Source organism: Atta cephalotes (genome assembly GCF_000143395.1).
Source record: "Atta cephalotes unplaced genomic scaffold scaffold00055, whole genome shotgun sequence".
NCBI lineage: Eukaryota > Metazoa > Arthropoda > Insecta > Hymenoptera > Formicidae > Atta > Atta cephalotes.
This window is the reverse complement of record NW_012130119.1, coordinates 1490031-1507168: the sequence shown is the minus strand read 5'-3', so window position 1 is coordinate 1507168 and position 17138 is coordinate 1490031. Positions and strand designations below refer to the sequence as shown.

The 17138-nt window shown below is 29.2% G+C and overlaps 1 protein-coding gene across 1 annotated transcript; it reads right to left on the bottom strand.

The window, feature by feature from the left end:
* Positions 1-15257: 15257 nt before the first annotated feature.
* LOC105623302 lies at positions 15258-16897 on the bottom strand. The gene is made up of 3 exons (XM_012204700.1): positions 16702-16897; positions 15814-16259; positions 15258-15422 (listed from the first exon to the last, which is right to left on the bottom strand). Exons 1-3 carry the CDS (start codon positions 16895-16897, stop codon positions 15258-15260), a joined length of 807 nt encoding a protein of 268 aa, XP_012060090.1.
* Positions 16898-17138: the final 241 nt, after the last annotated feature.

Below are 17138 nucleotides of genomic sequence, written 5' to 3'. Positions count from 1 at the left end.
GCTTGTCTTCAACGCTAAAATCTTCATCCTTGAAACCATTCCCTACATGATTTATCAGTTGGAGCAGTATCACCATAAACTTCGACAAGCATTCGATGGGCTTCAGCTGCACTTTTCTTCCAATTAAAGCAGAAAATCAAAACCTTTCGCAAATGCTGTTTGATTAATACAAAATTCAAATTTCAAACACAGTAAAAATTAAGGTTTTTGTATGAACTCAAAGCAATATAATCTGAATATTATTAGCAGATGTTTAACCTCTCTGAAATCAAAATCAGCTGTCATCATTCACAACAGCTGGAGCTATTTTTAGGGAAACGGAATTAGTTCGGTCGCCGAACTAATTTGTACTCCCAATATAATAAGAGTCATACCTTAAGATGTTTTTATTAAAATCTTGCGAGAGAGAAGGGTATATGTTTAGATATTATTTTTTTTCTTTAACATAACTTTTTTTAACTTCTGAAACGACTGTTCATGCATATTCATGACTACATTGACTAGATATTTGTTATAAAAAATATAAAATTTAAAAAATAAAAATTTAGAAAATAGGTGCAACTCTGTTCTACAACAATTTTCCATCTAAGGTTTATTTCATATTTATATTGCTAATAACATTTGTGATACCTAAAATTAGTGTGATTCAAATATAAGCGGGAATTAACAAAATCTAGCAATAAAAACTGGCTATTGTGTGACTCTTATTAGTCTCTCATTATAAAATCATTGAACTTTTTATAAATTAATTCTCTAATGTTTAAAAAAATCTTTATAAACAAAAAATATTAGCATTAAGAAAGATAAAAAAATTTTCAAAAAGTTGATAAATTAAAGTTTAAAAGTAACTTAAGTTAAAATTAATGCATTTAAAATTAACTAAGTTAGAAGATAAATTAGTTAAGTTAGAAGTTATTACTTTTTAATTTTATTTTTAACTTTTAATTAATTATTTCAATTAATTATTATCCAACTCTCGATCCAATCAATCACATTCAATCGCTCGGCGAGTAGGCTAGCAGCTTTGTCCGGCTTGAACACGCCCTTTGATATAGAATTGCACTTACTTGAAGTTTGTTGACTGACGCATTTAACGACACCGACAACTGTCGGTAGACGTGTGACAGTTATAGAATAGCGCTGCTTGCAAAATTCTCATTGAAATTGGCATTAATATGTTAGCGCGCATATCCAAGATCACGTGATTTCCGGTTTTATAACATGGCCGACTTTAGCTGATCTCTACTTTGTAAGAATTCTATTTCTTGGCAACACTTTTAATTCTAGGGGAAAATCGACGAAAGCATCTGGCAACAATGACCATAAATGCAAAACTAGTCACTGGTACTGAGCATAAATATAACCTCTTTTATATCGAGATTTAGAAGGAAAATTTAAGGTAATTTTCTCTATATCTCACTTGTAATTATAGAAATAATTATTTTTGCTAAATGTTTTTTATGTTAATATTTATTTATATTTAATAATATTAAGATATGTATTTTTATATTTTGTCGCTATTCCAAGTAACCTCAAACTTTAAAATAAATTAATTTTAGGAAAAAATAACGAAATCGTTACTAAAATTTTGTTAATCACATTTGTTTTATACATTTTTTTAATACATTTTAGATGGATTTAGTTATAAACTCTTTGGAAAGTTTGCCAATGAGATTAGAAATCCCACAGGTGGGAAGAGAACACAGTTGATAATATAACAATGAAAGAGTTAAATATACAATATAATATATATATAATAGAAGAGCTTTGAATACTTTACCTATGGCAGTGAATTAAATCAAAATCTTTTTCATGATATTTTTTTTTCATGTTCGCAAATATATATTTTACATTGTATGTATTATCAAATATTTGTACTTATCATCATCATCATCACGTTATTTATTTAATTTTTTTATTAATTCTAGAACATCCTATGTCATATCTCTTTCTTAAAGAAATCACAAGTACATATCATGGAAATGTCAACAGTGTGGAAGGTGATAATCGTATCTAGTACGAGGGTAAGTCAATAAGTTTTTAGGAAAACATAGTAAACATTTTTTTTATCAATTCATTTTTATTTCTCAACATAATCTTCTTTCAGCTTGATATATTTGATCCAACTCTCCAACTTTTTCAAACCGTTCGAATAATATGATTTGTCCAAACCTTCAAAATAAGTCTCTTTTTTGGCGATGAGCCCTCTGGGAGTGAATCTCTTTCCTCTGAACCATTTCTTCAGGTTTGGATACAGGAAATAGTTGTAGAAGGCTAAATCTGGCGAATATGCTGGATGGGGAAGCAATTCATAACGGAATTTGTTGTTTGGCCAGGCATGTGTGAACCCGTGCATTATTTTGATGGAAGAGCACTTTCTTCTTCGCCAAATGAGAACGTTTTTTCTTTAAAATGTTGCTGAAATAGTCCAATAAGGCTGCGTAGTCGCCATTGATCGTTTGCTTCGACAGAAGGTAATCGATATGAATTATATCGCGTCTCAAAAAACTGTAGCCATCACTTTTCTGGCCGATTTTATGGTCTTCGCCTTCTTCACAGCTGGTTTATCTAGTGAAGTCTATTGTTTTGACTGTTCCTTCGTCTCGAGTGTGATAATAGATCCATGTTTCGTCCACAGTAATAAATCGACGCAGAAATTCATCTGGATTATGTTGAAACATCTCCAACTATTGTTTTGAAATCGTTATACAATGAGCAAATGCGGCACTCATTTTGCTGATAGCTTTTTCGTACCGTTTTGTTTGTACAAAATTGAAATCACTGTGCCATGTGATATGCTTGTGGCCTCAACAAGCTCGCTCACTTTCACTTTCGATCAGTCAAAACAATATCGTGGATTTAATTGATGATTTCTGGCATAGCAGCTTCAATTGGATGTCCCGAACGAGGTGTGTCACATGTGGATGTACGATCACGTTTAAATTCATTCACCCAATTATATACAGTCGCAAACGTTGGTGTAAATGTGTTATGAACATTATTCAACTTTGCTTTGATTTCTTTCGGCGTTAAACCTTTCATATGTAGATAACTGCACGAAACTCGTTTTTTTTCCATTTTATAAAAAATACAAAGGTGTTCGCTTTAATCATCTACAGAAATGAACGCGATGAATTTCGCTCAAAATTTGACAGTAATCAGCTGAGAGATGCTACTTGTCAAAAGATAATGTGACACTGAGGTGGTCTGACAGATTTTCTAAGAACTTATTGACTTGCCCTCGTATTACAAGCAACAAAAGTAATCTATCTGAACTCAATATTGTAAATATTTCAATGTATGTTTTATATATTTAGGCCCAGTTCCACAACTCACGGTTAACACTTAACCAAGGTTTAACTTGTTTCTCATCTCTTTCCAATTTAAAGAAAAGTAATTGAGAAAAATGTATTATCTAAAAAATGATTGATAAGAATGGTGTAGTAAGTACATTTTTATTTTTCATTATTTAATAGAACTTAGTATGTCTATATTTTTATATATTATGCTTCAAGAAAAAAAATAATGTCATTGTTAACACAAAGAATAATGGAAAATCAATAGAAGATGTTGCAATACTTGGTGTCCCTGTTACTCCACCACACTATAAAAAGAAAATTAAGACAAATATACTGGACGATCTTGCTGTAAGTTTTATCAATTATCTTTTTATTGCTATGGGTTATAACAAAATCTACAAATGTAATTTATTCTAAGCAATTTATTTTAGCCTTCTGCAGAAGCATTTATTTCCCCGTTGCCACTTCCAAGTCCAACAAGTACTATAGAATTGATCATAAGAGAATTCGAGCACTCTTGATATCTGATCTGCGACAAAAGGCCAATACGTCGTTGGGGAGGTCTTCTACATTAAGAGACTGAAAAAGTGATGATTCTTCATAATTTTTTTTAAAGGAAGATTAATATTTATTGTTTTAAAACTTTTTACACGTTTTAACTATTGTAAAGTACATACAAATTTTTATGTAAAAAGTATTATAAATAATAAAAATATAAACATTTAATTTGGTGCCTCACTATGACATTATGATACATTATGATTTTGTATACATTCTAGCGGCTGTAATTTTTGAAACAGAAAATTAAGAAATATTTTTGTTATAGTTTTTCATTCTAAATGAACTTCATTGACAATGGTTCACTATTAGCTAACTAACGAACCTTAAAAAGTCGATTGGTCAAATATTTTTTTTTCAATCGTATATACAAAATTGAAGAAAATGCAAAAGAAACAGATTTCGAGAAAAACGCGTTTAAAGTTTTCGATTTAATTCTTAAGTACTTACTTAAGTGCGGAGATTAATTTGTTATTTTAAGGATATACAATAATCATTCAGCTTCTTGGAATTCATTTTGAGCAATTTGAGCCATTCTACGAACTACTTGGGCTACTAACAAAGAAACCACTGATTTTAATGAGCTTTAGATGTGTAGAGCATGAAAAAATATTAGATCCATATTTTTTTGTTTATACTTGTTTCAAGATGAACCCCCTCGAAAAAAAATCTTTTTTTTCTTTTAAAGCGAATATGATCGAATTATAAGAGATAGAAAAATTTTCCGGAATGAAAATTGAATAGTTTTAAGAGTACTTTAGAACTATAATAAAAAAATTGTTTTAATTATTTATTATATCTGCGCGCTGTGCACCTGTGTACACAAGCGCTGAATTTATATCGAAGAACTTCGAATTTCGCTTTAAAATTGTAGAGATATATTCTCGAAGAGTTGCATCATTGATTTATGAAAAAAAAATCTACTTTTTTTTGACTCTCTAATGTAGAAGATTTTCTTCAAGTAAATACTTCTTTTCTCTTTTTGTTTGCAAATAAGAAAATAAATTTATTGCATATTTCCCATATAAAATTTTAAGATGATTCTACACGATCAATAATACTAATCAATAATACTAAATCAGTAATATTGACAGCGTGCATCAATCTTTTTAGTATTTTTACAACCTACATGATTAATATTTATAGACAATATATTTCATTTTAATTTTACGTATTGTACAATATCTATCACACTGTGACATGGACTTTAATAATACTGGATACTTGAGAAAATCAAAATCTAGATCACGTCAATGTCCTACGTCTTACATCAATCCGTCAATATTAACCACACACAATCAGTAATACTATCAGTTTTTGTTAATACTTCATCTTTAAGCAAGTACAGTGCAGTACATTAATTCGCTAGATCGTAGTAGCGACCTAACTTATCAAAAATAAGAAAATGCATACTAAAAAGTTGATAAAAAATTCTGAAAAAATTCTTAGAGTTCTATGAAAAGAAAATAAATTATTTTTGTCTCTTGTAGTTTTTCTGTAAAGTTGAGTAGTATTTGAGTAAAAAATAAACGTCGATAAGTCGGGCCGCTATGACCTAGCGAATTAATACGCTTACAAGAATAAATAATAAAGTTACAAATAAATTACAAGTAAGTTACAAGAATCACATCTACTTTCGGCGATACGATTTTATCGACAGTGTCAGAAAATAGATGTAGACCACGTAGTTCCCAAACCGAAAATAAATAGCGGAAGTGTATGGGCGATTTTACTATAGGACGTGCTTGCAAAAGTATAATACTTGATTCCGCCTGACTCTGTCTGACTCCGCCTGGTTCCGCCTGGTTCCGCCTGGCTCCGCCTGGCCTCTCTTTAGAAACTCCTCCGAAATCCGATTAGCTGAAGAAATCTCGCACTTGATAACGCATGATGGGGGAAAAGTGGGGATAGATGCCGATAGCTATAGTTATAGCTATAGTTATAGCTGAGTACGTGGACACAAGTCGCACTATGTTTTTGTGTTACACCGTGTGTGTCATCTTTAACGCCTGAGAGTGAACGAGAAAGAGCGATAGCAAAAAAGAATATGTCATTCTCATGGCTTCATTTGAGTAAACGTCTAATGCCGAGCAACCGAAAAAATGGTGTCTCGGCCGCTCGACGTGTATTGAAAGGCATGAGCGCCGGCTTTTTGACGCATAAAATTCCGCATGAGATCTGTCGGAGACTAAGTTATTACAACTCTTCGTAAATATAATAAAGCCGAGGCAGATTTAATTTAAGAGTACACAAAGTTAAATCAAGTATTTTAAATAATATCGATGATGATATACACTTCAAAATGTTCTAGCTTTTTCTGCCTTGAGAATATTAAAAACGCATTTACTTTCTATGACATAACAAAATATGATTGAAAAATTAACGACATTAACTGCATGTTATATTGCATGTACATTAGATCAATTTTGATGAGACTCCTTACGGAAAAGAATCACTGGATATTGTAATTCATGTTATCGTAATTCTGCATGAAATTGAATGCGTGCGTGCATGTGTGCGTGCGTGCGTATGTGTTGTGTATGCGCGCCGCATAAACAGTAATAGAGAAACTAACAAAACAATGTTAAACTTATTTTTTAATGAGCGTATCTAAAAAAAAGGATTGAGTGAAATTGCTTGACTTTATATCATTTTAACTATTAGTGTTATTAAAAAAATTGCAAATATTACTTGCATTAGTATATTGTATATAATTGGAACATCAGTCTTATTAATTATATCTAACAAATAAATTTTGACAGGTTTAAAAGATCACAGTTGTTCTTTACTATATCATATGGAGAGTATAATGATATCCAAGTAAATAATTATATCTATTTTGATAAAATTATTACAGCATCTTTGTATAAATATTGTGTATAATGGGGATAACAATACACAATACAATAGTATATTTTCTCTTAAAATAAATTGCATTTTTCTATAATATCTGTTAGTTTTTCATTACATTTCTCTATAATATTAGTCTCTCTATAATATTAGTCATTTTCTTGTGCTTCTACAGATCTTCTTAAATAATCTAATCTCTTTTCATAATAATCTTTTTTCAATTCATATGTTCAATTTATAAATATTATTCAATTTTATAAATACTTTAACAGTATTTTGTAATTCTTTTTTGTTTTTTTTCTTCTGAGTTTTGATCTGTTCACAAGAATTTACATTCAATATTTTAATGTTCCGAATGACTTTATTTATTTTGAGAGGTGGCTTTTTAACGTGAATGCTGCGTATTCCATTAATATCTTTTTTTTCATTGCATAATTTATTCGAATCATTATCTATATCTTTTTCTTTTTTGGGAAACTATAATATATTATTATCATTAAAATATATAGAGATATTAATCTTGATCTGATCCTTTTGAATTGAAATTTTGTCCTATTCAAAAAAACGTTCCAATATCTTTAAGAACTTGTCTACTTTAGAAGGAAGCTGTTTTTCTGTATCATTATTTCGTGTTTCGAGAGAGTTCAATGTACTAACATACATATGTTTCATAGATTTCTGCAAAGCATTTGATTGCTGGAGAGATGGAAGATACTGGAAGAGATGGGTACTCCGAAGCACCTGATAACACTAATTAAAAACCTATATGACAACAATGCTGCCTATGTCAGAATGGAGGACGAGATGTCAAACACATTTAATATTAGCAAAGGAGTTAGGCAGGGATGTACTCAGTCCTATGTTTCAACGTCTATGGTGGATAATGAGAAAGGTATTGGTTGGGACGAAGGGACCATCATGAGTAATAGCAAAATTAACAATCTCAAGTATGCTAAGTACATCATGTTGCCTAATTGCGGCATCAGAGAGAGAGTTACGTTTTTTGTAAAACGATAATAAAGTAAAACGATAATAAAGATTTGCTTATTTTCCTAAATACAAAGCTGTATCGAGTTGAGAAAGCCAGCAAAGAAGTCGTCCTACACATAAATAAAGATAAGACTAAGGTAATGACTGACAGAAGGACAATAAATCTAAAGTAAAAAAGATTAATAACATTGAAATATAAGCATCTTCATATACCTCGGCTCGTTAATATTCAACAAAAGCGAATTCAGTGAGGAAATCAAAAGAAGAGAAGTGATTACCAGAGGCGCCATGACCAGACTTTCGAAGATTTGGAAAAGTCATCAAATTATGAGAGAGACTAAAATGAGATAGTAAAAAGTCTGGTAATGTCAGTCTTCCTGTATAGGACAGAGTGCTGGACTTTAAAACAATTGGATAAAAAGAGGATCGCTTTCGAGATGAACTGCTAGCGCAGAATGTTGAGAATATCTTGGACCGAAAGAACGAATCGGTCAATATTAGAATAACTTAAAATAAAGAAAAGGTTAAGCACAATCATGACGGAGAGAATAACGAAATTCTTTGGAGCTGTGAGAGAAAACAACTTGGAAAGACTCACAATAGTGGGTATGATGAATGAATGAAGATCTCGAGAGAGATCCTCTACTAGATACACAGATTTGATAACGAGCCTACTAATGGGAACTTGGCACAATCAATCAGGTTGGCCGAGGAAAATAGATGAAAATCTACTGTGGCAATAAGTCATGAGATCACGATGCTCGAAAGCGAACTTACGACTAGAAAGAAGAATTTCGTTAAGCTTTTCTTTTTCATTCAATAATTCATTATTTATAGCTATTTTTTTTTTTTTTTTGGTGAATTACTATCAGACTGTATAGAGGTATCTATCTGTTTCTTTTGAATTAGAATTTTGTCTTGTTCATTGTTACAATTTAGAATACATTTTCATATTCGTGTAAGTATTCCATTTGCATAACATCATCCTGTAAATAAATATTATATTTAATAAAAGTTATATGTTATTAGATACTTTTATAAAGTACATAAACATATATACAATCCTTGTATATGTTTAATTTTAATGAAGATATACGATAGCTATATTTAATATGTATCTTATAAAATTTATATAAATAATAACAGAAATATCAAAAATAATTTTTTTGTTGTTGTTATCTTACTTCTTACTTGTTATTTTACTTCTGAATCTATCAATATATTTATATAGAATTTTTCCATATCAGTATGCCCATGAATATTAGTGGAACATATTATATTCAGGACTTGTTTTTCTTGTTCTGTTAAAACTTCTGCAATTTATTTATCACATCCTGTTGCTGCTTTAGATTGCTTTATAACAATATGTTTTTTTTTACTTCGTGATTGGAAATCATGCTAGTACTAAAAGCATTTCTTCATCAATCATCATGAGGAATTAAATTGAAACTATAGTTATTATTATTATTAATTTGTTATAATTAAGTAAGAAATAAAACGATAATAAAGATTTGCTTATTTTCTTAAATACAAAGCTTTCTTACAAAACACTTTCATATGTTTTTTTAAATAACAATGCTTTCTGAACATCTCAGAGTAGTATTTATAATATGAGTCTTTTAACATTGAATATTCTCTTTCTAAACAAACTAAATTGTGGACAAAACGCATTTTGAAAGTTTGCTCCTCATATGTAAACATACATAGATAATATAAACATATATAAATATTCATACATCCTTCTTTTTTTCGTAAAATTACTTTTTAGTGTAATAGAAAACTTAATTAGTTTAGCTGTTATTAAGTTCTAATAATCTCCTCCGCAACTCGTTGTCTCGCACAAAGGAACATGGTATTGTCGCTTGGCTTAGCATCCAGACATTACCGTGTCTCCTGATAATAATAGTAATGTGAAAACATTAAAAATAATTAAAAGGATAATTTTCGCACTATTCGTTTTAGAAAAAAATCAAGTGTGAAGAAAAATAAAAAATTACTTATGTATAATTATATAAAATTATGCATAATTGTGTATGAGCAATTTTTTTTACATTTTTTCAAATTTGTTTTTTTCTAAAACAAACAATTAAATTAAAATTATCTCTTTAATTAATTATTTTTTATGTTTTTACATTATTATTATTATTATTATTATTATTATTATTATTATTATTTCTATTATACTAAAAAATAATTTTTACAAAAGAAAGAGGAATGTATGATTATATATGGACTATTTCATATAATTATACATACATATTTAAATACACATATAAATATTTATATGTGTTTATGTATGTTTATACACATCTATACATGTTTATACACATCTAAACATATTTATACATGACAAATTTTTTACCGGATATTGAAAAATAAATCGGTTTTTCTCTACAGTTGTTACTTGAAAACTATACACACGAAAAGATTATAGAGATATAAGAAAATATATAGAGATATAAGAAAATATATTTGACTTAATATAAGTTTATTACTAACTTGATTACTTATTTCTTTCAGAAAAAAATACTATGAAAAAAAGAATTTGATATTTCCAGCTTTCTGATTTCATACCTTACGTGCTCGACCACGCTTATTTTTTCCAAGTCAAGGTTATAAATACGGTATAACACACATAGAAAATCATAAATAATTAATATCTCGTAAACTCTCGCGTTTTAATTTCTATTATTCTGGATTAATAGGAGAAATATATAATTACTACAGTTTATTAAAAGTTGTGTGTTATCTAGAATGTCCCCATGCTTCTTGCAGACAGGAAGCGCCAACTTTATCGATTTATCATGCGTGGATGTGGGTCAACGCAGGTTCAACGTGATGGGAATGAGCCACAAAATTTTCACTGTCACCTTATATAATAAATATCATATCAATAAATCCCTTTATATTTTTATATCAAGATCATAACAGAATAATATGAAATTTTTTTAATAATAAATTTTTATTTAAACAACCAAACAACAAAATATTTTTATTTAAACAACCTGTTGAAACACTTAGGTATTTATAGTTATATAGATCCACGGAACATAAGCAAATAAAAATTATTTCAAAATTGCACAATATATAAAGCCTTTTATTTATATATTATAAAATTATATTGGCATCTTTATTGTCTCTATTAATAATCTCGCTTTCGACATTTTGTTTATTTTAAATGCAGATAATAAAAAAAACATTTTAAACAAAATATTGATCAACACTAAGGGTATTTGACAAATACAACATTATTACAAAAATATGTTTTATTCGGATTTTTTTAAAGGAAAACTTTCATTTACATTTAACGATAGTAATTTCATCGATTAAGACAAGTCGAACGCATACTATACATGTCAAATCATTATTTCTCTTACAGTTATTAGTTTTAAAGTATATACGAATAATTGTAATAATTATGTGAGGATGTATCTCGTCGGTGCCTTATACTGATAATTAATTAACTATTTACGTAAGAAAAATATACTAAGAAAAAAAAGAGAAAAACATCAGAATTCGCGCATGATATGTCCATCAGCTCCACTTTATCAGATCCGCTTTATTTACTTTTAGCATATCGATTAACTGACAATTACAAATGCATTACATAACCCATGGTGAATGCTTTTGCGTTTTCGCGTATTCTTAACAATCTCTACTTGTTAAGATACGATGTTATTATCAAAATCTCTTTTTCTCTCTTTCTCTCTCTTTCTCGCTCTCTCTCTCTCTCTCTCTCTCTCTCTCTCTCTCTCTCTTTCTCTCTTTCTCTATACACTTCCCTATATTTTTAAATATTAATATTAAATAGTAAAATGAAATGTATTAATATTATGATACACTTTTACGAAAGAGTATGTAAATATATAAAATTAAAATTCATAAATATGAAATCCGAGAAATACAAGATCCGCTTTTGGCCAATATGTACATTTTTAAATTAAAAAATATATTAATTAAAAATACTTTTATTTTAGTCATATTTATTTAAATAATACACATTGTTGTTCATTGAAAACCGTGAGAAGATGTGATCTCTTCCGTCTGGAAGGAAATGTAAAAAATTCTTATTAATATATTAAAAATAAATAATAATTTTAAAATGTAAATAAATATATAATAATAATTACTTAAAAGTAAATAATACTTAAATGTAAATAAATCTATAATAATATTTACTTAAAAATAAATGATAATTTAAAAATGTAAATAAATATATAATAATAATAATTAAATAAATATATAGGTAATATAAATAATTACAATCAAATATAGAAACTAATTAAAACGAGCTATATTCAGATGTACAATGTGCAAAATTTATTATATTCAATCATATAAATTTCACGGAACGTTTTCGACTTGACTTATAATTAGTCCTCCTCAATCATGAATATAAATTATAATCCCGTATAATGAAATTATACTAATACATTAATTATACTAATTACATATTAATTACATAAAACATAAATTATACTTAATACATAATAAAAATTAACGATCAAATATTCAATATGTCATGAGGATCATCTTATTTTTACTTATAAATAAATGCAAGAACAACTATATTATATTAAATCAAATTGTAAAATAATATAATAATGTCATAAATCCTATCAATTCTTCGATTAATGATGAGAAAGGGCAATCGAGCATTTAAAAATAAAGAAAAAATCCCAGTCAAAAGTATTGTTAAAGCGTAATTTCAAAGTTATATAAAATAGTTGTAAATGCAGAGTCCACAAATATTAATAGATTGAACGGAATAATTATGAAGGTGAAATGTATAAAATATATGCATGTACATTTTCCGTGAAATTTATATATATATAAGTGAATAAAATAAATATTACCACATTACATCTGAATATAATTCGTTTTTATTTGTTTCTGTATTTAATTATTTGTAAATTACACGAGCGAAAAAGAAATTAATTATTAATTTTCAATTTGTGATATCTTTAAAATGATTACCTTCTCAATTATTGTAATATAAAAAATTGATTTTTTACATTTCCCTGTGTGCGCGCATGTGTGTGAGTGTGTGAGTGAGTGAGTGTGTGAGTGAGTGAGTGTGTGAGTGAGTGAGTGAGTGAGTGAGTGAGTGAGTGAGTGAGTGAGTGAGTGAGTGAGTGAGTGAGTGAGTGAGTGTGTGTGTGTGTGTGTGTGTGTGTGTGTGTGTGTGTGTGTGTGTGTGTGTGTGTGTGTGTGTGTGTGTGTGTGTGTGTGTGTGTGTGTGGAAGATGTAATCGGAATGTCGGAAATAATTAAACAATTATCAAAAAAAATTAGGCCACTTTATTTTATTCACGTTATTAATCATATCGAAATACCTCTTCTGAAATCGTCAGACTATTTATAATTATTATATATATTTATTCTTCGTTGCGTTCGATAACAAAATATTATGGGAATTAAAAATTTATGTTCGATCGTTTTACGATCGATTTACTCTACACATCGTAATACATTTCGTTTTTTTATGTGTTTCTAAAAATTTCTATCTCCCTTTTTCAAATATATGCTGCAGTCATTATAAATTTATCATAAGATAAATATCTCAATAATTGAATTAATTAGAAAGTGTGAACAATTCTATATTGTTATTATGATATGTGTTTTACAAAGTCATTTCTTTCTCTTCGAAGTGTCACAGTATATTCTTTGAAATTTTTTCCATTGAATACGAGGCCGTTGAGACAAAGTCTCGTATATTGGAATGTAACAGGATTTTTATTGAAATGTAACATACAGTAGACCCATTTTACTTTTATGTAATAAAAATTCCGATGTGTTATGCAATCAAATAACCGATCATGTTTCAGCGCGAAAACAATTTCAGAATATATAATGATTAGAGTCCGGATCACGGTGCTGTTTATTCCCAATCTAAGCGCCGCAAGAAGCAATGCTAGCGCTTGAAGTGAGAATAAACAACATCGCGATCCGGATCTAATGACAACAAATAGAGAAAAAACAATTTTTGTTCCTTTTTTTGTTGGTCATCTGGTTGGAAAAATACTACATACATATAATTTTAAAAGATATTTAAGTTAAGTTTTGTTAATATGTATATATTATTGCACTATACCAATTGTAACATTAACTGAACTAGAAAATTTTAAATATTATGTTAAATATTATATCTTCAAGATGATAAGAAAATGAGTGAAAATATATAATTGTTCTTGTGAAACTTTCTCGTACCGGAATTTGCAAGGATAAATATTGAGATGGAGGATAGAACAAAAATTTTCTGCTTTAAAATAAATTTCCTGTTTTAAAAACAAAAATTTTCTTTGAAAATGTTATTTTCTTATATAATTTTTATTTTTATACAGTAATGCACGGAGAACTGCGCAGCGATAATTACTATGCCGAGAAAAAATTTTCACTTCACAGTAACAGTTATTACGCACGCGTTAGTCATCACTGTCCGAATAGCAATCATCGTTGCGCAATTTTCTCCGTATAGAGGCGCATGACTTTCCGTGCGAAGCAACCTCAATCCTATCTCTCAGGTTTTAGCCATCGCTCATTATTTGTTAAAAAATTATTAACAATTAAAGCTAATAATTATTTTCCTGCTTTACATGAAGAATCAAATAATTTTAAACGAGCAGAAAGGTATGAGGAGGACGAATTCAAGGAATATAACTTTCCACGCGAGCGACTTTCATCTTATCTTCTCTTCTGACAAGGTATGTGCGACTTTTCATGAAAAGCACGCATGGTCATACGCATCTTGTCATAGAGGGAGATGGAGTGAAAGTCATTCGCGTGGAAAATTGCTTTGTATGGACGGTGCTTTGTATGGACGGTGCTTTGTATGGAAAGTCGTATGCCCCGAAGCAACAGCGATGTTCCCTTCCCTTCATTTCAATATTTATCCTTGCAATCATTTCAGTAACTCCCATGTGTTTCGTGAAAATCGTTCACTTCCACTCGCGCTGCCATAAAAAAATACTGTTCCTATAGGAAAGACATAACGGTAAAAATAGAATCACACACTGAAAAAAAAGATTGACTGCTGCAATAATTAAATTAGATGGTAAAATATGATTTAGCTTTTTTAATTGTCTGCAACAGTCAATTTTTTATTGTAGCAGCCAATTTTTGATTGCTTTAGCCTATCTGCAATGTTAGGATTTCGATAAGCTAATGCAACTCAAACTTGGCTGCGTAACGCAACCAAAATTTGGCTGTTGCAACCAATTAAAAATGCTATGCCATATTTAGCCAATCTTTTCTTTCAGTGCACGGTGCTCAATTTCTTGAATAATAAGTATATATACATGCTTATCATTCAAGAAATTGAGCATCGTGTGATTTCATCATAACTCTATTGTGCAGGAAAATACAGAGCCTCAGCGGAAACATAATACTAGCTCGAGCGAAACTCAGTCTATCAACCCGTATTGATTTTTCTTAGGTCAACTGTGTTCATACTGAGAGGACCAAAAGTAGTAGAGCTCTAGAGACATGACAATATTGTTGATTTTTCAATCATTTTGTTGCTGCCTATTACGCATTATTATGTTATCCTTAATGATATCGTTACAACAGAAATGACCAAATGCACAATCCGATCATCACAATACTTGACATATACGCTAATGAGTTAGGAAGATGGATATTATAAATACTTTCCCGTTTAATCAGCCATAATGGAATGATGACTTGGAGAATATCCGGTATCATGAAACCCAAATCGCGTATGACCTGTAATAAATATTTTAAACTATTAACAATATGTCTAAGTTCAATGATATAATATCTACTGATATGTAAATTTTATGTAAGAAAATAAACTCTTAATTAATGTATATAAGTAATAGAAATTTTAATAATCTGTCCTTGCTTTTAATGTAACAGATTCAAGTTGTAATTATTGAAAGAATATAGCTTAATGCTCAATAAGTAAAATTTATGCATCAATATAATGCTAGAGTTACAACATAATTCTAGAGTAATAGAGTATATATATATATATTATTTCATTATAAAAGTTATGTATATTATATCACTGTTTTTAGAAACTTTATATAAAGTAATTTTAATCCAATGTAGTGTGAGCAACTAATTTATTTCATTATTATTTGTGAATTCTTACCTGGTGTGCGTGACCCTCTCCTCTAACGACATTTTCAAAGAACTGATCCCACCCACCAGCCACAATATGTAAAAAGGCTATCGCAGCAATGCCGAAAGCCTTTCTGTGTGTAATTGGATTTTTCTTATCCGCAAGGGAGACAACCCAAGCCGTAGATATTAATTCAGTAATTGTAAAAAACAACTGGTGATACCACTGAGAGTAGAAGTCGTCGTTCCAATAATTAATATAGACCCACCATGAGTAATAATTGGAGAACAGAGAGGTTGAAAAGAGGAGCATCATAGATTGTCTTAGTCTCTGTTTGATAGCCAGTTTCGCCAAATGTTTCATTGTTTCGTAAAACACAATTACTCCAATGACAATGAGTATCCATATTTTCAACATATTTGAAGTAGCATTAAAGTACATGTGTTTGTAAGGAGCGATGCCGGATTCGTATGAACCTGTAAAAAAAATTTTGATTTCTATAGTTGGATCTGCGATTTGCTATTTAGTAGTTTCATGCCCGTTTCGACTAATATAAATTAATTTTAATTATTTTAATTTTAATCTTGATTCAATTTATTCTTTATCTTTTTTTAGTTCTAAGAATTAGAATTAGCCCATAGATCTTCAAAGAACATCCAAAAAGATATTTTTATATTCTCTGAACATCCTAAGGATATATCTTGGATAAAATATGTTATGTAAGAGAAAATCTCTTGATTTAACTTACTTTTCTTTTTTTAAGAATTAAAAAAATTATAAAAAGTTCTAATTAGTTTTAATTAGTTCTGAAAATTAAAAAAGAGATTAAAATAGAGAGTAAATTGAATTGAGATTAAAATTAATCTACTTTGGTGGAAGCAGGCATAAAAATATATTTCTAGAATATTTTAGTGTTACCTTTAAAGACAGTGTCCCAACACGAGCAGGAACAGTACCGTTTGTCCACAACCCTCGAATAATCCTGCCAGAAATAATATAAAATTGCAATCTGTAGTGGTGGAATTGTTAAGGGTCCTATGATGCCCACGAATCTCGATCCGCTTGTTGCAATGTTTCTACACAGGGTACGCTTCAGCATTTTTAATATAGCCATTTTGATTTAATAAACGTACAAACAGATGTATAATATATGTATGTATATACGTATATACATATGTGTTTATGTATTACGAATAAACACTTGTAAAATTAAGCAGAGCTGAGAACATTACCTGAAAAAAATAACGCCTTACCGTTACAGCTGCTTTTTGTTAAAATAACTCGTTATCATTACTAGTTATTTATTTTAAAAATTATTTTAAAAAGTAACGCATTACCGTTACTAGTTATTTAAT